This window comes from Leopardus geoffroyi, chromosome C1 (assembly GCF_018350155.1).
Source record: "Leopardus geoffroyi isolate Oge1 chromosome C1, O.geoffroyi_Oge1_pat1.0, whole genome shotgun sequence".
NCBI classification, from domain to species: Eukaryota; Metazoa; Chordata; class Mammalia; order Carnivora; family Felidae; genus Leopardus; species Leopardus geoffroyi.
In genome coordinates this window covers 158,378,532-158,398,739 of record NC_059328.1, presented here as the reverse complement: position 1 = coordinate 158,398,739, position 20,208 = coordinate 158,378,532, and the positions used below count along the sequence as shown (strand labels likewise).

Genomic DNA, 20,208 nt, shown 5'->3' with positions numbered 1-20,208 from the left:
CTAAGGGTGAGTGTGAATTCTCCTTACCTTTTTCTGTATATCCTAATATATAGTTTCAAAAACACAAATGGAGAGCTCACTATGCATATTTGTCTGCAGCGTTGCCCATTTCAGCTTAACAACATCTTGTCAGCACTTTAGCAAACACAGAGCTACTTCTTCCTTTGCCCTGCCATCTCAAGGATGGACGGCCCGTGTGTTGTTTCCTTTCCTTAACTGATGGATGGTGAGGATATTTCCATTTTTTCACTATGAAAAATAATACTGGAATGAACATCCTTTTAGAAACCTCTTGGTGCATATGTGGGAAGATTCTTAAAGGCTGGATTTCTAGAAGTGTGCTGTGTGTGTGTGTGTGTGTGTGTGTGTGTGTGTGAGCGCGCGCCAAAGGGACCGTGTCTCTTTGTAGGCTGTAGTCATGTGTGCTCCTTTCTTAGTAGCTTATGAAAGGTCCTGTTATCCTTACTCTTATCATTGGGCTGCCTTTTTCATAGTTAAAATTTAATGTACTTTGCCCTAGGTTAATTTTCAGAGGCCCCTGGGTGTATGGACCTGTGACAAATAGTTGATAGGTACATGTGGGGTTATGATGGAAGAATTTGAATCAGTGATGGCTAATTTAAAGCATAAGGGTGTCTTATCAGTTTAATTCAACAAATATTTCTTGAGCACTTAGGTTCTAAGCACTTCCAGACTATGTCAGTAAAGAATTCGAAGATCCCTGTCCACATGGGGCTTATATTCTAGTGAGGGGGGACAGGCAACAAAACAAGTAAGTGAATTGTATAGCATGTTGAAAGGTGATAAGTGCTATGGAGAAAAGCAAAAAAGAGCGGAAGACAGGGATCAGTCATTCTGGGGGATGGTTTGTGCCAAACAAAATGTTTTTGAATGAAAAGTAGATTTAAGAACGAAATGAATGAAATAGTTATTTATACCCTCTTGGGAAAAGACTGTTATTCCTCTATCATGCCTGAAAGGGAATATCGAGTCTCATCCTGGTAACAAAAGATAATGAGAGCTTTGCACTGTCAGTCAAGTACTTCAATCTCAGAACATTGGTCACTGGTACAACACTCCTTGGAAGACCCAGCATAGCTGTACACAGCTGGGTAATGCTCTGTTTCAGGTTTTTAGACAGTCTGTGGGATAGCAGGCTTCTGTTAAGATTTTTGGACTACAGACCACCTTTCCCCTGAGAGTGTTTTATATCTTTTCTCAGAGTACCATGAAGCAACATGTTTAAGTAATGAGTTCAAGTGTGACAGTGGGAGGTGCATACGAAGAGAATGGATCTGTGACGGTGATAATGACTGTGGGGACATGAGTGACGAGGATGAAAGGCACCACTGCGGTAAGTGAAACCATTCATTCCTCTGCAGAGTCACATTCCATGGAAGGTTGGGAGATTAGTTTTTGTGTCTTTGGAGAGTATGATTGTCAGCAGATTCCTCTTTGGTTGTGTACTGGTAAAATGTTACCATCTTATTCCACTCTGAAATTGTTTGATAGCATCCACTTCAATGCTTCAATCTGATAAAAATTATTTTATTTTTTTTAATTTTTTTTTTAACGTTTATTTATTTTTGAGACAGAGAGAGACAGAGCATGAACGGGGGAGGGTCAGAGAGAGGGAGACACAGAATCCGAAACAGGCTCCAGGCTCTGAGCTGTCAGCACAGAGCCTGACACGGGGCTCGAACTCACGGACCGCAAGATTGTGACCTGAGCTGAAGCTGGCCGCTCAACCGACTGAGCCACCCAGGCGCCCCTGATAAAAATTATTTTAATATTTTTTTGTCTTTCTCTTGCATTTAGCTAGCAGAAATAATGTCCTACATTTCTGAAGCAGATAAAGAGAACTCAATCTTTTTTTAAAAATTTTTTTAAATTTAATTTTTTTTTTATTTTTTAAGTTACATCCAAGTAAGTTAGCATACAGTGCAATAATTATTTCAGGAGTAGATTCCAGTGATTCATCCTCTACATATAACATCCAGTGCTCATCCCAACAAGGGTTTTCCTTAATGCCCCTTGCCCATTTAGCCCATCCCTCCACCCACAACCCCTCCAGCAGCCTTCAGTTTGTTTTCTACATTTAAGAGTCTTTTATATTTTGTCCCCCTCCCTGTTTTTATATTATTTTTGCTTCCCTTCCCTTACGTGCATCTGTTTTGTATCTTAAATTCCACATATGAGTGAAGTCATAGAATATTTGTTTCTCTCTGACTGAAATTTTGCTTAGCATAATGCCCTCTGGTTCCATCCACGTGGTTGCCAATGGCAGGATTTCATAAGAGAACTCCATCTTTAAACAGCTTTAAACAGTGTAGTAATTAACTGTGCCTCCAGTTTCATGTATTACCTTGTTATTTGGAGGAGTGGGTAGAGGGAGGGTCATTCCTTTTGAGTGGTTTGTGGAACAGACCACGGAGCACCGTTTTCCATTACCAACAGAGCATGGAACTCTTAGCTAAGATGTCTTAGAAGAGCATCTTTCCATGGTAAAATGATAAAAACAATGGCTTGCTGATGTTTGCATTTCATTTCATTGTAACCCCTTATGTCATTGACTTTGGTGGTTGTCTCTAGCTTCACATGTACTCAGTCCATTAAAATGGGGAGTTGGCAGCTGCACAAACAGACTGTGGCATGTACTTTCCTCCCAGCTCCATTCAGCAAGACAGCCCCTCCTTTTGTCTCCCATTCATCCACAATGAAATTGGATAAAATACCAGTTCTTTTATTCTGCAGGCATTAATGATTATATATTAGCATCTCATCTTTTTCCTAACAGTTGTCATTGTTGCTGAAAACTCTTGTTGACATCTCCCTCCTATATACCCTAATTCTACTTAGGTGGTAGCTGTAATGTAGTTGAAAAAGCCCTAAATTTTGAGGGAAAAAAAAAAAAAAAAAAGACCTAGGTTTGAAGCCCTAGGTCTTTAGAAAGGTCTGTGACTTGGACCCCATCTGGTTAACCACTTTGAACTTTAATTTTTATCTGAAGAATTGGCATAAAAAAACCTATCCCGCATTGTGTGTGTGTGTGTTTTTTAAAGTATTTATTTTGAGAGACAGTGTGGGGGAGGGGTAGAGAGAGGGAGATAGGGAGAGAGCAAATACCAAGCAGGTTCTGCACTGTCAGTGCTGAGCCCGAAGCGGGGCTCGATGTCATGAACTATGAATTCAAGAGCTCAGTGCTCAACTGAATCACCCAGGCACCCCTCATGTTGTGTTTTTGTAATTACAGTTTGTTAGCCAAAAATTGTTATCAAGTATAGGGCATTTTTGGTGTAAAGATAACAAAATGGGAGTAGGTTTCTGAAGCTCCAAGGGAAATACATGATTTTAGATCAATTATATGGAAAACTAAGCAAGGTATTTATTTCCTACTTCTGAAAAAAAAATCCAAGGTCCAGAGCAATTAAAATGGAATTTAGAAGGTATTTTTTATTATAATCTTTTATTATGATAGTGATTTGTCTATTTGTCAATGTGTTTTTACCCTCATTTGCTTTCATCCCTCAGGCTATTAAATAACATAAAGCAAGAGAAATAATGGCTCAGAATGAATTCAACTGCTAGAATGAGTTGTCATGTGGTTTCTGATTCTTGTGTGCTTTGGTTTCAGACAGTCACAGCTGCTCAAGTTCTGAGTTTCTCTGTGCAAATAACGTGCCTCCATCCAGGAAGTGCATTCCCCAATCCTGGGTCTGTGATGGTGATGCGGATTGTACTGATGGCTCTGATGAGCATCAAAATTGCACAAGGAGATCTTGCTCTGGAAATGATTTCACCTGTAGTAATGGACGGTGTGTCCCACACTCATACAGGTGAATTGGGGATTAACAAATTTCTCAGTAACCTCATATGTCCAAAGGGGCAGGGGTAGCTTATCCATTAGGCATAGTGACCACAATGCCTAGGGTCCATAGAAATTTTAGTGGCCTATAAAAATTTTTGGATTTCTTTCAAAATCAAAGGAAAAAAATTAGAGTTTAGATCAAATAAAGTATTTTAACATATAATATTAATATATTTGCCTTTGTGCCAATGTGATCATTAAGTACAATTTTTAATATTTTCATGGAGAAAGGGGCCCATGATGGTAAAAGGGTTTATGGCTCATGAAAGTTACAATGTGGACCTTGCATAGAGGGCCAGGGAGATTAATGAAGTGGGCTTGATATAAGAAAATTCTTTCCAGAAGTAGGTGACACTCTGGGTTTTCCACTTGGAATAGAGGAATGGGTACAAGAAATTCCTCATTTTCTTCTCTCTGCTATAAGAAAAATATCAAAACAAACATGATCATAAATGGAGCTTGGCACTTACAGCCAATGAAACAGCGGGGAGAGGAAGGTGAGGTAAACTGAGAACACACCTTCTAGCTAAGAGATACAAATGCTGTTCAACATTGTGTGGGAGTGCTGATCTGTTTTTAGGGAAATTGGAAATATGGACTTTCATATGGAATAGTCTGATTTTAAGTGCTGGAAACCCAAAATTTAAAATCCTAAGAGCACTACAGGTCAAATAGATTCAGTGCCCAGCCTGCCAGCATCGGAAACCTCTCCTGTAATATTCTGTTGGCTTGATTTCTTGTCACTTTCTCCAAATGGGCCATTCCAAAGGTTTATACTTTTTTGGTGCCCCGCCTTCTCACTATCCCCACATGGCCAATTTTTGGATATACAGGGAAGTAGAGCAGAAAAATGATGTGTAGATTTCAATCCTGACGGACTAGGGGAATAGTAAGAACATTAACAAAAGGAGGGGGTCCAGGAGGGAGTTGGCTCTATGTAGACAGCAAGTCTGATGTCGTGGGACTTCCTGAGGTAAAAATGTGTATCAGGCATTTGGACACATAGAACTGGAGCTAAGAAAAGATGTTGCATGTGCCAAGGTCTGTTAAAAGACATACATGCATACTGATAGCAACAGGAACTGTCAGCTTACAGTTTGCTAAGGAAGGAGATGGAAAAGATACACAATGCTGGTGCAAGATTAGGGCAGCCGAGCTTCTGGAACCATGTGCTTTGGGGCAAGCAGGCCCTCAACAGTACCCGGAAGTACTTCTGGAATCCAGTGTGGTACGGAACTGTGTGTTCATGATGGTAGTCCTGAGGAAGCCAGAGAAGGTCAAGTTGCGTTCTGTGAATGCTGCAAAAGGAGCAGGGACTTGGCATGATGACGAAAAAATGGTAGTGACGAAGCCCAAGTAGACACAGCTGAGAGTTGGTCGTATTGATACCCTGAAGACATTCAGGAGACAGAGCTGTCTCTTTTAGTAGTGAGATTGCGTTTCAATATGCTTTGTCTATATTTAATGGATATGGATGTGTTCTGTAGATTTGAAATTTTTGTAAATGAAAGTGAATAATATATTTTCTCCTTATTTGCTCAAGAGTTCTTTTATGCTCTTCTGCTATTTGTTCTTTTGAATTCAGTAAATATTTAGTATCATCAGTCTGAGATATATTCTGAAAACCTAGCCTTAGGAGCTACGGAAGAGAATTGTATCAGATCTTAATTTTTTATGTCAGATTCTAGATTTCTCTACTTCCTTTCTGAACTTTCTGAGTTCTGTCTCATTACATTACTACTCTGATCTTTCAGCTGACTTCCCCTGTCCTACCAAACTTTTATTGATTGCATCTTTTCCTTTCTTTGTTCCTTACTTCCTCCCATTCTTCCTCCCTCTCTCTCCCTCTCTCCCTCCCAAGTGGTTGTTTTTTGTTTTTGTTTTTGTTTTTGCCTCAGCTTTCTGAATTGCTTAGCCAAGAGCTATGGCAGAGAACAACAACAAACAACGACAAATACTTCTTATCTGGACACATGAGCGATAGAGTCTAACATAACCCTGGGTTCTCTTCTTTTTGCCAGTAGTTGCTACTAAGCGCCCTCTTAATGTGCATCCTTTTGCTTGCTTAGCAGAGTGTGTGTTCCCCCATTTTGTATGGTGATATAGGAGATCAGTTTTCCTATTGATTTTTTTTTTCTTGGCTCATTATGATGTTGCTGAAGAACCTGGATGAGGCTGAGTTGTGAGCAGCTTTCTGGAATATTGATGTGCTGTGATGTCCAAAAACCTGGTGATTTGTTTTTCTAAGTTTGGAGTTGGATCTAAACTATAGGATAGACAGCATCGGTGTTTCAGATCATTTGGAAATGAGTTAAATAGGTCCCAGGACACCAAATGGGGTTAAACCAGCTTCCTCTGATCACAGCTTTTTTTTTTTTTTTTTACCGTTACATGCACTCATTTTGTTATGAATCACTTTGCCAGTGCCCTAGGTTTGTGGGTGGCATTGCTGATTAGCGACCTGACCATAGATCAGTTGTAAAATTGACCACATTCAGCTTTGGTACCTTAACATCTTTTAATACTGTGCCTCTAACTCCTATGCCCTCCATGGTAAATCCTTTTATGAACTATCAAACATTAGCTTTACCAATCCTTGTTCAAGATTCCTTTATACTTATGAATTCCTTTATTATGAATTTCATGATTCCTTTATACTTATGTTTTGTTACTGTCAATGAGACCCTCATCAGTAATCATAACTTTCATGGGATTTTGAAGTAATATAGAGAGGAGAGACCAGTCTGGCTCACAGAATTTCAGGGAACTATGTTGTCCTCGTGATGCCTGGGAATGCTAGGTCCACGGACAATAATAGGAAATGCCTTGTTCCTTTGCCCTCAGCCCATACTTAACTTTTGGTTTTTCCTCCTTCCCATCACCATGAGCACTCACATCTCATGACAGGTGGCAGGGTATCATAAATAAAGATGGAAGGAACAGGACAATGAAAACATTACTGCAATTGGAAGATATGTTAGGGGACACATAATAATCTCATCATTTATAATATATTTTCACTTGGGTATGGCCGCTTCTATCACATAGCTATGCAGGATATTTCCTGTGCCCATAAGTTGTCATCATTATCTGATGAATAGATATTATGAACACCAAAACTATAAAAGTTGTGTTTAATTAGTCAACTGCTTAAAAATGAATATGATTATTTTTAATATCTCTAGATCCACATGTCTAATGGTAGCAACCAGCACCTGGGGAAATTATATGGAATGCTAAATATTAGATTCTTCTTGAATTCTCCCCCTCTCTGGGGGAGAGGGAACTAAGGACATGGGTGGTCTTGTTACTGAAATGGTTCACCTGATGTTCAGGTAGAAGAAGAAAGCAAAGCAGAGTCCCAAGTAGGTGATAGTTGAGACTTGTCAACCTTTCCAAGTGTGGTACTGGGTCTCATTACACAGGTGTGACCGGCGCGATGACTGTGGTGACTACAGTGATGAGAGGGACTGCTTGTACCCCACTTGCAGTGAGAGCGAGTTTACCTGTCAGAACGGGCTGTGCATTCATAAGCAGGAAGTCTGTGATGGGGAAAATGACTGTAGAGATGGATCTGATGAGGAGGAGCACTTGTGCCACACTCCAGAGACTACGTGCCCCCCTCATCAGTTCAAGTGTAACAACGGGAACTGCATCGATATGGTAAAAGTCTGCAACCACCTAGATGACTGCTCAGACAACAGTGATGAGAAAGGATGTGGTGAGTATAGCAGAAGCTTTGGGAAAAGGAAAACAGGGAGACTGAATGTGGATTCTCAACCCTTTATGACTCACAGGGACTTCCCAGTCTGTCCTCTAAATAGTATATCACTAGGAAATTACTATTGCTTGTCTATCAGAACACAAGGATTTCTTGGTATATAAGGTCAGTACACAAACATTGTTCAGCTAATTCATCAGTTGGGCAGTTATTATAGAGAATGGAAGATGAACAAATTCATACCGTTGGTAGTTAAACAGCATTGTTAAACAGGGCAAACATTTCAAGTTGAAATGACTTGTTGCCTGAGCTGTCCCTCTGCTAGGATTCCTTTGCCTATTCATTTTCATCCTCAGGTGACCGAAGGGGAGAGTTTTAAACCCCCTCTCACTCTAACCTCCCCAGGTAAACCGGTTGAGCATTTATAAAACATAGAATTAATGGGAACATGTTATCTTCCCTGCATAGTTTCTGGGTGAGCTTGGCTATGTGTCACAGGACCAGCTACAAGTACACTTAGGAGGCTACTGGCCGGCTCATCCTATCTTATGAGAGCCAAATGTCTACAACTCTTCCCAGCTCCCTGTTCAGTGATGTCGCCCTGGTAACCTGGAATTGGTCATGTGAGAGAGTCATACCATGGAAATGGGAGATGCTACAAATCACAGCATTCCTCTACCTACCCGCCCCCCCCTCCCCGAGATGCTGTTTTACCAGCATAACACCTGCCAGGCTCTTTCCTTTTGCTCTTCTTTCTCCTCTCTCCCGCCATTTTACTTTTTAAATTATTAGTTACAAGGAGAGTAGCAGGTATAGGATTAGAAGTCAAACTTAATCTTACTAGTTATATTAGTTGTTCAAACCACCAGTGAAGCATTAAGTAGGGGAGGAAGTTGAAAAATGGTGACTTTTGAATAATCTATGGCCTTTAGAAAGCCCTTATTGTCTGTCTTCCTTTAGCATGTTTCATTAAGAATTGGGCCGTCGAGTGGGAAGCTTGACCCATTATGGTGGGTCCTTGGTGGACATTTTAGCTTCTCTAATACCTGTCTTTTACTTACAGGTGTTAACGAATGCAATGACCCTTTACTAAGTGGCTGTGACCAAGACTGCACAGACACCCTCACCAGTTTCTATTGTTCTTGCCGTCCTGGTTACAAGCTTATGTTTGACAATCGGAGTTGTGATGATATTGATGAATGCAAGGAGACGCCCTTTGTCTGTAGCCAGAAGTGTGAGAATGTAATGGGTTCTTACATCTGTAAGTGTGCCCCAGGCTACCTCCGAGAACCAGATGGAAAAAGCTGTCGGCAGAACAGTAACATCGAGCCCTATCTCATTTTTAGCAACCGTTACTATTTGAGAAATCTAACTCTAGATGGCCATTTTTACTCCCTCATTTTGCAAGGACTGGGCAATGCTGTGGCATTGGATTTTGACCGAGTAGAAAAGAGACTGTATTGGATTGATGCAGAGAATAAAGTCATTGAGAGAATGTTTCTGAATAAGACAAACAGGGAGATAGTCATAAACCACAAACTACCAGCTGCAGAAAGTCTGGCCGTAGACTGGGTTACCAGGTAAGAAAACATGGAGGAGCTTTTTAAAAGTTAAAAGGGCTTTTAAGAAATATTATAGGCAATGTTTTCAGTTTGTAAAAATATTTGTTTGTCTATTTATTTGAGACAGAAAAACAGAGTGAGCAGGGGAGGGGCAGAGGGAGAGAGGGAGACAGATTCCCAAGCAGGCTCCGCACTGTCAGCTCCGAGCCCAATGTGGGGCTTGAACTCAGGAGTCGTGAGATCATAACTTGAGCTGAAACCAAGAGTCGGACGCTTAACTGACTAAGGCACCCAGGTGCCCCTGTTTTTATCTTAGTAGAGAATTGAATCCAAGCTTGTGGACACCTCATTCATCAGGATTTAGCCAACTGAATTAACTGGCAATGCTTGTAGATTTATGCATACTCATTTCCTCATTCTCATCCTTAAAAGGATGCTGCCATGCTAATAGTTAAATAGTCTGAACATCCAGGTTGGTTGGAACAGGGGTCCCCTCTTGCAAGGAGACACTCATTCTCCTTCCAGTTGGAACTGACCATCAGATCTTAAATGACCCTCAAATTCTAGGGGGCATTGAATCCTTTGCTTTAAGACTCTGGTGAAAGTCGTGAACCTCTTGCTGGATAAAAGCACTTAGAACATTTACACTCGCACAACTTTGCATTGGTTTTAGAAGGTTCATAGATCCCTCAAAGCCTCACCTATGCTGATGGTAGATTAAGGACCACAGATTAAGAATAGAAAATAAATGGATTTTACTGAATAGCAATATATTTAGAACTGAAATATCCTTGAGGTAGAAGTTTCTAAAAGATTCTAATAAGTGTCTGAAGTTTCTTAAGTTTGATTAAGTAAGATTGCCCAGAATAAGCAACTCATTTTGTCAGCCTAGTCTGACAGGGCCAGGGAGGGGTAAGGTTTCTCTGTATCTTAAGGTTGTCATAATTCAGAGTTCCTTCACGCGGTCTCAATAATTCACTTAGACAAGTCTGCTTCCTCGGCCCTCTCATATGACACTAATTGCTTTCCCTTCTGTGACCCTGCTCCTCTAAGCCTTTGCATTGCCTGAGAAGGATGCCCTATGCTGCATTAAGAAAGTAAAGCCAAAATCCTTATTCGAGGTGTGGTCCCAGAATTCCCTATGTGACAATCTCTTTAAGGTGGGAATTGTAGTTCACAATCTTGAATCTTCTGTTGCCTCATTGCAGGAAGGTTAGTTTCCTGTTTCCCCTTGCCCCTGTTTTCTTGGGGGAAAGTGCCTTCTAGCAGCGGTCTTTGTGATTCCACCATAGTACGGACAGGAAACTTGGTAGCTAAACCGTTTAACAAGCAAAATGGCTTTATCGGTAACTCCTGGCCTTTCATTTCAGAAAACTCTACTGGGTGGATGCCTACCTGAATTGCCTCTCTGTCTCTGACCTTGATGGTCGATACCGCCGCAAGTTGGCCGAGCACTGTGTGGATGTCAACAATACCTTCTGCTTTGAAAATCCCAGAGGAATTGCCCTCCACCCTCAATATGGGTATTGTCTCCCTGTCATCTCGGGCTCTTCTCTCATGCCCTTATTCTGCCTCTGTAACCAAAAAGGCTGTTCACATACTTATCTCAAGGCCAATATCTTGCTGGGATTTGTCTTCTGCTTTTCTTAACTGGTAAATGGTTTAGTTATAATGGGTAGAAGCATGGCGTACTCAAATGATATTCATCAATTGTTCTGTTTGCTATGACATACCATTTCACTTTTCAAGTCACCTGTTTTGGCTGCATGCAGAGAAAATTGAGGTTAAAAAAAAAAAAAAACCAAAACACCACGTCTACTGAACTCTCCATGTGAAACCCACTGAAATCCCCAGTTAATCATGTTCATTCTTGAGCATTTCCTATACATCATCCTTTTTAAAGATTGTTTTCTGTTAGTTCTCCTTCCTTTCTGAGAGACTCTGTAGCACGTCAGTTCTATGTCTCTATTTGGAGAAAAGCTATGTCTTTTGGCTACTGACGTCTTTCGGCTTCAAGGACTGACCCTTTGTGTTTTCTCCAACAGGCATGTCTACTGGGCGGACTGGGCTCACCGAGCATACATTGGGAGAGTAGGCATGGATGGAGTGAATAAGTCTGTGATTATTTCTACCAAGATAGAGTGGCCCAATGGCATCACCATTGACTACACCAACGATCTACTCTATTGGGCAGATGCCCACCTGGGTTACATTGAGTACGTACAGAAAAAAGGATAAAGTAAACTGGGCAACTGTTTATTCCAGGGCTTCTGTTGCCAGTGTGTTATTCCCAGGCAGCTTCTAACTGCCTGTGTGTTAGAAGTCACTTGGAAGTCATTTCTAAACAAAACTGCCTATAGGCAATTCACTGAACTCTGTGGTTATGGTATAGTAGAAAGAATGTGAAGATTGAAGCCAGATAGATTAGGTTTTTGTCCTGGTGCTTTCATTTCTTATTGCTTTTTCATCTAGGAAATGGAGGTAGTAAACTCTTCCTTATTATAGACAGCTTGGTGCTCAACTCGTCTTAATTTTCTTATCCCTTTTTTAACCTGTTTTTTTTTTTTTTAATTTAATGTTTATTTTTGAGACAGAGAGAGTGCACGCGCACGCGCATGAGTTGGGGAGGGGCAGAGAGAGAGGGAGACACAGAATCTGAAGCAGGCTCCAGGCTCTGAGCTGTCAGTGCAGAACCTGATGTGGGGCTCAAATTCACGAACCGTGAGATCATGACCTGAGTTGAAATAAGACGCTTAACCGACTGAGCCACCCAGGCACCCCTAACCTTTTTGTTTTTAAAATTGAGACATATAACATTGGTCAAGAAGGTCTTGAAGTTTTCCTGTAAGTTACCATAAGTTATCATGTTTTGGAGATATTTTTAATATTGTATGTCTAACATCAAATTTCTTAGCTGCTAGCTCGTTCCACTTCCCATTTGAGTTTTAGGGTCTACTCTAAAATTGATATCAGTATTTTGACATAGACTCATAGCAATGAGCAAGGCAATAGAACTGGAAGGACCTGGAAATCTGGCCATAGATGCTCTGTGATATCTTGAAATCAGAAAACCTCCTCTGGAGTTTTATTTGTCTGGAAAAGTACTCATCAATAGTGCCCAAGGAATGATTCATAATAAATGTGCTGCCAGGGTATGCAAAGTGAAGCCTTCAGGCCTATACTTTCACTCAGTTAGTATATTCCTTGCAGGTGACACTGAGAACCTCGCTGTCTCTTAAGAACAGCTTCTCCTCAGAAATGTTCGTGAAAAGGCAAAATCCCAGCTTTATATTGCTATCCTCTGGTTTCTTCCAGTGACTTAGGAAACAAAAATTATGTCCATCCCAGGATATCAAAAGGATGTTGAATGGAGAACATTAAGAGGTCATAAGCCTATAAGAGCTGAACCAGCTGCATCTGTAGCAAAGCAACCATGGTTAGGATTTAGGGATTGTTGAACTCCTGTGGCTATTCCTATTTTTTAAGCATGGCTCTTTCAATTTTTACATCTTGTGTTCAGCTAAAATATGTTTTAAGTTTGGTTTTTGTTTAATTAGAGTCTAAGAGTTTCGGGGAGGATCTGAGTGGGCTTCAGTTACCACTAGAAGGTAGAATTTTATTAATTGATTTTTCAGTTCATCTATCCCTAAAGCTATTAGAAGAAAGGAGTTAGCTTCATTAAGTGACTCTTCCTCCCACCCTAGGTATTCTGATTTGGAGGGCCGCCATCGACATACCGTGTATGATGGGACACTCTCTCACCCCTTTGCTATTACCATTTTTGAAGACATTATTTATTGGACCGATTGGAATACAAGGACAGTTGAAAAGGGAAACAAATATGACGGATCAGATAGGACTGTCCTGGTGAACACAACACATAAACCGTTTGACATCCACGTGTATCATCCATACAGGCAGCCAGTTGGTGAGTACATGACTGAGAAGCCTGGCCCAGTTGCTTTAGTTTCTGTGCATGCCATTCTTATTTCTTTAAGCATAAACATAATTTATAAAGAGAATGACATCACTTGTTAGTGTTTCCTGCAAAGCATATGGGAAAGGCTGCTTATAACTTTTTTTTTTTTTTAATTTAAATTCAAGTTAGTTAACATACAGTATAGTCTTGGCTTCAGAAGTAGAACCTAGTGTTTCATCACTTACGTATAACACCCAGTGCTCATCCCAACGGGTGTCCTCCTTAAAGCCAATCACCCATTTAGCCCATTCTCCCACCCATCTCCCCTCCAACCCTCAGTTTCTTCTCTGTCTTTAAGAGTCTCTTATGATTTGTTTCCCTCTCTGTTTTCATCTTATTTTTCTTTTCCTTCCCCTATGTTCATCTGTTGTGTTTCTCAAAGTCTGCGCATGAGTGAAATCATATGATGTCTGTGTTTCTCTTATTTTGTTTAGCATAATACTCTCCAGTTCCATCCACCTTGTTGCAAATGGCAAGATTTCATTCTTTTCATTGCCGAGTAATATTCCATTGTATTAACATACCGCTTCTTCTTTATCCATTTATCAGTTGATGGACATTTGGTTTCTTTCCATAGTTTGGCTATTGTTGATAGTGGTATATAACTTTTTTTTCCTTAACATCTGGTTTATTCTGGGCTCTTGTTTTTAATAAGAATTAACAATTGTTATGTTGCTGTAGTTACTGAGCTGAAGTATTTGGTGAGAGGACTGAAGTATTTTAAAGTGGGTTAAAAATATCATGACATTTCACCCCTAAATACTTAAGAAAGCACCTTTGAAAAATAAGGGCATTTCCTATGTAACCACAATAAATAGTCATTCCATAATACCAATCTATTAAATGATTGATTTAAAGGAAATGTTTAAAAGAAAATTACAATAATTATAAAACATCATTTATTAAATGTCTATTTGTGTATGACATTTTATGTGTTAAACATATGTTATGCTTGTCATCTGGAAGGTAATAATGTTAAGAGCAACACAGTGTCTCATAAGTTAGGGAAAATTTTTTCTTTTGAACTAATATTCCTCATCAGGTAGTTAAAACCATTGTATAATTTAAAGATAATCTAGCAAAGGTCTGGAATATGCTTTGGGGATAGAATGGATTTTGTGGGCCTGCTTTGTTGTGGTGTTTTGTTAAAACATGATAAACTTATAAGTAAGGAAAAATGAGAATTGGCAAAATAAGGATATTCAGGTCCTCCCACCCCCCGGAAGTGAATACTTTTGATATTATTTAAACAGAAATTCAAATTAGGGGCGCCTGGCTGGCTTAGTTGGTAGGGCACAGACTCTTGCTCTTGGAGTCTTGTGTGTGAGCCCCATGTTGGGGATAGAATTTACTTAATAATAAAATATAAGTTCAAATTAATCTTTACCTCCAAGTGATGACCCAGAAAATTAGTAAAGGTGCTACTGCACAGTTTACCTGTTCGCTTCATTCTTGGCCATACTTCTATTGCCCATATTCTCAGAATGAAAGAAAATTTCTAGCATCTGCTAGAAATTAAAACTGTTAGGTTCTGGGCACATGAACTTAAGCTAAGTTCCCCACCTGATCTCCAAAGACTTTGAGAAACACATATTTTCTAGTCCTAAACACCAGTGGGTATGCCTTACTTCTGGTAGCACATAGATCAGTTTTCTCAAAGCATAGCATTGCTTACACAGTTCTACCATCTGTCCTACTTATGAATTTTTGGAAAAAGCATGTAACTGGGATAATAATTTTTCTTATGAGAGGTGACTAGTTTGATTAGGTGAGCAGTCAGCTCACCTGTGCTTGATATTTTAAATGAATGAACATATATTTTCCTTCTTTCACTAGTGAACAATCCCTGTGGGGCCAACAATGGTGGCTGTTCTCATCTCTGCCTCATCACAGCAGGAGGCAATGGATTCACCTGTGAGTGTCCAGATGACTTCCGAACCATCCATATGGGTGACCTCAACTTCTGCCTGCCCAAGTGCTCTAGCACCCAATTCCTGTGTGCTAACAATGAAAAGTAAGGCTCTCTCTTCCCTCACCCCACTGCCTCTCCATCCCTGTGGACACCCATTGAACTTCGAAGGTCCAAAGGATGGGAATTTCCTAATAAACTCAGATTTTGGGTAATTAATGTGGTTCATTCGGAATGCACCAAGACTCTCTGTCTTCAAGTTCAGATAATATCTCCCATGAATAGAAGCTATTTATTAACCAAAAGGTCATACCTACATATGCACGTATTTATATTTTAGAGAGAAAGAAAGCTGTGTTTTTTATTTCTAATAAATTGTTCTAGGTGCCAGGCCCAAGACTGTATATGTGCACACTGAAAAATAGTCCTCAAGAGTTGTAGAATTTTTCTTTCCCACTCATATACTGTCCTAGCTTCTTAGTTAACTATGCCAGAGGATCCAGGATTATACATTTAAATTCATTTTTGATCATTTGTGTCTGTTACAAAACATGCCCACAGGTTATTTCCCTAACAATGGCTGTAGGCCACTGATGACTGAGTCAGGGGGAGGTGTTAATTCAGATCATGGCACGTAAGATTCAATGGCAGATTAGTCTGCTTAAGTAAAATATCTTAGATTAAGGATCTAGCATATGCCTATCTTGACCTAGGCTGTCAATAAATGTAAGTGCCCTCTACCTTTCCAACCAATACCTGTATGCCTCTTATGTCACCCCAGCAGATATTGCCAACCAATTCCTGCTACCAGAATCACAACCCCAAACACACACTCCACAGTCTTCTGTGGCAGGAAAGCATTAGGCAAAGCATTTTTTCCAGCATGCATTTGAGTCTTAACCAACCTGTTCCATCTTATCTAGTTAGTTATATTTTCTCTGAAAATACACCACAGTAAAATACTCCTGCGTATTATCACCTGGGATTCAGGTTTGATATCTTCTCTCTGGATAGCCTCTCATACCAAGTGTTTTGCTAAGAGAAGTGCTGCGTTTTGTCTGTCAGGTGTATTCCTATCTGGTGGAAATGTGATGGACAGAGAGACTGCTCGGATGGCTCTGATGAACCAGTCCTTTGCCCACAGCGCTACTGCCCATTAGGCCAGTTCCAGTGCAAGGATGGCAACTGTACCAGCTCGCACTTCCTGTGCAACGCTCACCAAGATTGCCCTGATGGCTCTGATGAAGACCAGATTCTTTGTGGTATGTTGAATTGCTTTATGCCTTCTTTGCCCATTTCTTTTTTTTTTTTTTAATTTTTTTTTTTACGTTTATTTATTTTTGAGACAGAGAGAGACAGAGCATGAACAGGGGAGGGGCAGAGAGAGAGGGAGACACAGAATCTGAAACGGGCTCCAGGCTCTGAGCTGTCAGCACAGAGCCCGACGCGGGGCTCGAACTCACGGACCGTGAGATCATGACCTGAGCTGAAGTCAGACGCTTAACCGACCAAGCCACCCAGGCGCCCCTCTTTGCCCATTTCTATAGCAGATTGTGTGTGATTGTGATTCTGTGGGGATCTTCTGCATGCCGTAACCCAAAAACTAGTCCACAGTCCTAGAAGAAATGTCATGTCCGTACTATATTTTTATAAAGTAAGGTCTTTATAGGGCAAACAGTTGAGGTAGGTCGTATGTCATCTGCATTCTGTGATTCTTTACCATGTGCTCTGCATAGAATCCTCCTGGGGCGCTAACATTGAGGGCGAAATGAGGGTTTCCCACTCTCATTTTAAACAAGGGCTCTCGTGTGTAATATTTATTTGTGTTTTCATTTTTAAAAGCCAAGAAGGAAACCCTCCAAATGAAAAAGAACACATTAATAACAACAAACGTGAAGTTTGAAACATGTTGTCCATTAGGAGAACAGGGAGAGGAGAGGGTGAATTTAGTATGCCATCAGAGAGTAGTCTTGAACCCCTAATTCTGCATGCAAGAGAAAGATATTTATGAATTTGGGAGACGGTCATAGTCAAAAGAGTAACTGACTATGTAGTTGTGCTGGTTGACAATAAGCGCATTAGGACATGAGTCCTCTGAAAAGAAATTGTGATCAGGCTCTCCAAGATCCATCAGCGTAAATTAGGAGCTTCTTTTCCTAACACCTTGCAACGCAATGCCCCTGCTTGCAGAGCATCACCGCTGCGAGTCCAACGAATGGCAGTGTGCCAACAAACGTTGCATCCCAGAAGCCTGGCGGTGTGACTCGGAGAACGACTGCGGGGATAACTCAGATGAAGATGTTTACAACTGTGCCAGCAGGATCTGCCAGCCAGGCTATTTTAAGTGTGCCAATAACCACTGCATCCCTCAAGGCTGGAAGTGTGATGTGGACAATGACTGTGGAGACTACTCGGATGAGCCGGTGTCAGAATGCAGTAAGTGGGAGGGACATGCATGACCCGGATCAGGAAACCAAGGGGCCCCGGATCAGGAAACCAAGGGGCCGCTGCTTTGGCCCCATGGCACACTTCCCCGTTGGCTCTCCCTGCTAACTCTGGCACTGCAAGGCCAAGTTTGGCTTGCAGGTGGAACCAGACCCAGTTTTGAAAGTGTCTGATTCCTCCTCTCGAGACCCCGAATATCTTACTACCCAGAATATTTTGTATGTTTAGCGCTTTCTCATTTGAGCCTTAGGGCAACACTGTGAGGTAGGGAATGTATTACCAATTCCCATTTTACAGATGAGGAAACTGAGGTTCACATTAAGTGGATGATCACATTTGTATTTCGTGGTAGACCTGACATCCAGGTTTCTTTTTGCTTCAAGCCTGGTTCTCCCCCACCCCAGCCCCCATAGTTATCCTGTAACACAAATGAGTGATACTGGGATAGTGAGGAAACTTAAGACACTTTCTGTTCTGTTCTTGGTAAATAGATCACACCTAAAACAGACACATGTTGCCAGAATTAATCCAGTTGGTAACATGATAATTGTTACTCCTTAATATGACAATGGGGAGGTATCTTTTGGTGCTGTTTTCATGCAGGACTGAGACTTCAGTTCTGACTTTGCTATTTCCTTTCTTTTCAGTGAGCCATCGCTGTGACAACCATACAGAATTCAGCTGTAGGACGAACTACCGCTGTGTCCCACAGTGGGCTGTGTGCAATGGTTTTGATGACTGCAGGGACAACAGTGATGAGCAAGGCTGTGGTAGGAGGGGCTGCAGGGGTTGTGGGGGGAAAGCAAGAAAACCTTGTGTCAGGTGCCATCTAGGAGATGAGAGTGCATTTCCTGTGTCATTATTGTTCGTCTGTTTAGCTCTGGAACAGCACCTTCTGATAACATGGTACATTTTTGTAGCATTTTATCAGATAATGGGGGGAGTTTAATTTATATCATCTTAAATGAAATCCCATCCCAAAGGATGTTGTAATTGGGCAAGATGTTAAGATATCAGGAACTTATATAATTTCTCCTAAATGTGGCATCCTTATTCACACTTGACAAGTTTAAATTGTCTAATTATATAGATTGATTAAAATTGATAGAAGGATGGTACAGAAAAGATGTGGTATCTGTCTCTAAAAAAATAATTCATCATCAGAGTATTTCTTGTCTGAAGATTTTCATATTCTGAATGTCTCTCTGTCCATACCATCTATTAGAAAGCTGAAGTCACCCCAGCAACATTGACAGAACTTAGGGGCAAAAGGCCCAATGAATTAATAGAATCTGTCCAGGTTAGCCATATACTTTCACTTGAAACCTGAATGTCTGTGAGTGTATATGCCAGGCTTAGTTGGAAGAGAGTAAGGAAGATAACAGGTTATTTTAACACCGAATTTAATAACACTGAATTTAATCAACTAAAGGCAATGAGATGGAAATGTTCTATTAGCTCGTGGCATCACTTAATCTTCCTTTCCAGGCCTTTGTTGCAAATTTACAAGCTAGATACCAGTTCATTTTTTGAGCAGTTTCTATGAAAGAGAATGAATCTAATTTGTAGCAGTTTCAAGTTTAAGTAGGATAGGTTCAGGTTAGCCAAAAGAGGGATATTGATAGTGCATGTTGCTGGCGTTCCTCTCTGGGAGCTTTGAGTCTATGGTAGCATAATTCTCAGATTGTCTCGCAAGAAAGCCAGCACTACCTTGGCATTTCTTGACCTTTGGCTTCTGAAATCTTGGCAATGACTGTGCTTTGTAGAGGAGAGGACGTGCAAACCTTTGGGAGAATTCCGCTGTAATAACCACCACTGCATCCCTCTTCGCTGGAAATGTGACGGGCACAATGACTGTGGAGATAACTCAGATGAGGAAAACTGCGGTGAGTGTTCAGGGTTTTGTGTGCCACTAGAGCTGTGATGCTTGTTCTTTTTGTCCATAACTCAGTTGTCTATGCCATTCTTCCTCGATGGGTAGGATGACAATGACCTGACCTCTTGCTTTCTGCTGACTGCTACATTTCTACTTTTTCTTTGGATAAAGACATAAACATCTCCTTTTAAGATGCTTATAATGAAATTTTGGGGAGAAGGATGTTTACCCAAGTATGTTTTTTGCTTGTTAAATTTATTTATATCTAACTTTTTCTACAAAGAACTTGAGGTGACTTATAATAAATCAAGGACAAATATAACAAGATAAATAGAATAGAAAGAAAAAAATCAGAACGAAGAGAAGTTAAGGAAGGAAAGGTGCTAACCCAAAGACTTTGCTTCTTAAGCACTTGCCCCAAAATGGCCTTAATAGCAGAGGAAAGAGATCTTGAAGGCTAATGGTTAAATGACTGGTCAGGTTTTAGTTCCTCTCTCCCAATGAAGGTGCTAACTACAAAGAATTGGATAGGGAGGTCAAGAAAAGGAATCCAAAGATCTGGATCATATCAAACTAGATAGTCAGTCTTGAATAACTGGATGCATTCTGAAAACAACTTTGAGACCCTGCCCTGAACGTATTATTAGTGATTCATGATATACATGTCAATTTCAGATCGACTAATACGGAATGCATTCTTTTTTTTTAAGTTAGCCTCACACTCAGCTTGGGGCGTGAACTCACAACCCTGAGATCAAGAGTCATATGCTCCGCTGACTGAGCCAGCCAGGTGAATTGTAATATGGAATATATTGTAACTTTGGTCACCTTTTGGAAATAAGAAGTGA

At 40.6% G+C, this 20,208-nt stretch overlaps 1 protein-coding gene across 3 annotated transcripts in view; it reads left to right on the top strand.

Moving 5' to 3' along the window:
• LRP2 (LDL receptor related protein 2) overlaps positions 1-20,208 on the top strand; it is a 200,626-nt gene that overhangs the window by 143,819 nt on the left and 36,599 nt on the right. For all 3 annotated transcript variants that reach the window (XM_045480109.1, XM_045480110.1, XM_045480108.1), the window contains 12 exons: positions 1,223-1,354; positions 3,635-3,836; positions 7,294-7,589; positions 8,653-9,169; positions 10,522-10,674; positions 11,197-11,367; positions 12,856-13,079; positions 14,967-15,144; positions 16,105-16,301; positions 17,230-17,475; positions 18,132-18,254; positions 19,251-19,370. In XM_045480109.1, coding sequence (XP_045336065.1) covers positions 1,223-1,354; positions 3,635-3,836; positions 7,294-7,589; positions 8,653-9,169; positions 10,522-10,674; positions 11,197-11,367; positions 12,856-13,079; positions 14,967-15,144; positions 16,105-16,301; positions 17,230-17,475; positions 18,132-18,254; positions 19,251-19,370 — 2,559 coding nt within the window. The remainder of the gene's footprint in view (positions 1-1,222; positions 1,355-3,634; positions 3,837-7,293; positions 7,590-8,652; positions 9,170-10,521; positions 10,675-11,196; positions 11,368-12,855; positions 13,080-14,966; positions 15,145-16,104; positions 16,302-17,229; positions 17,476-18,131; positions 18,255-19,250; positions 19,371-20,208) is intronic.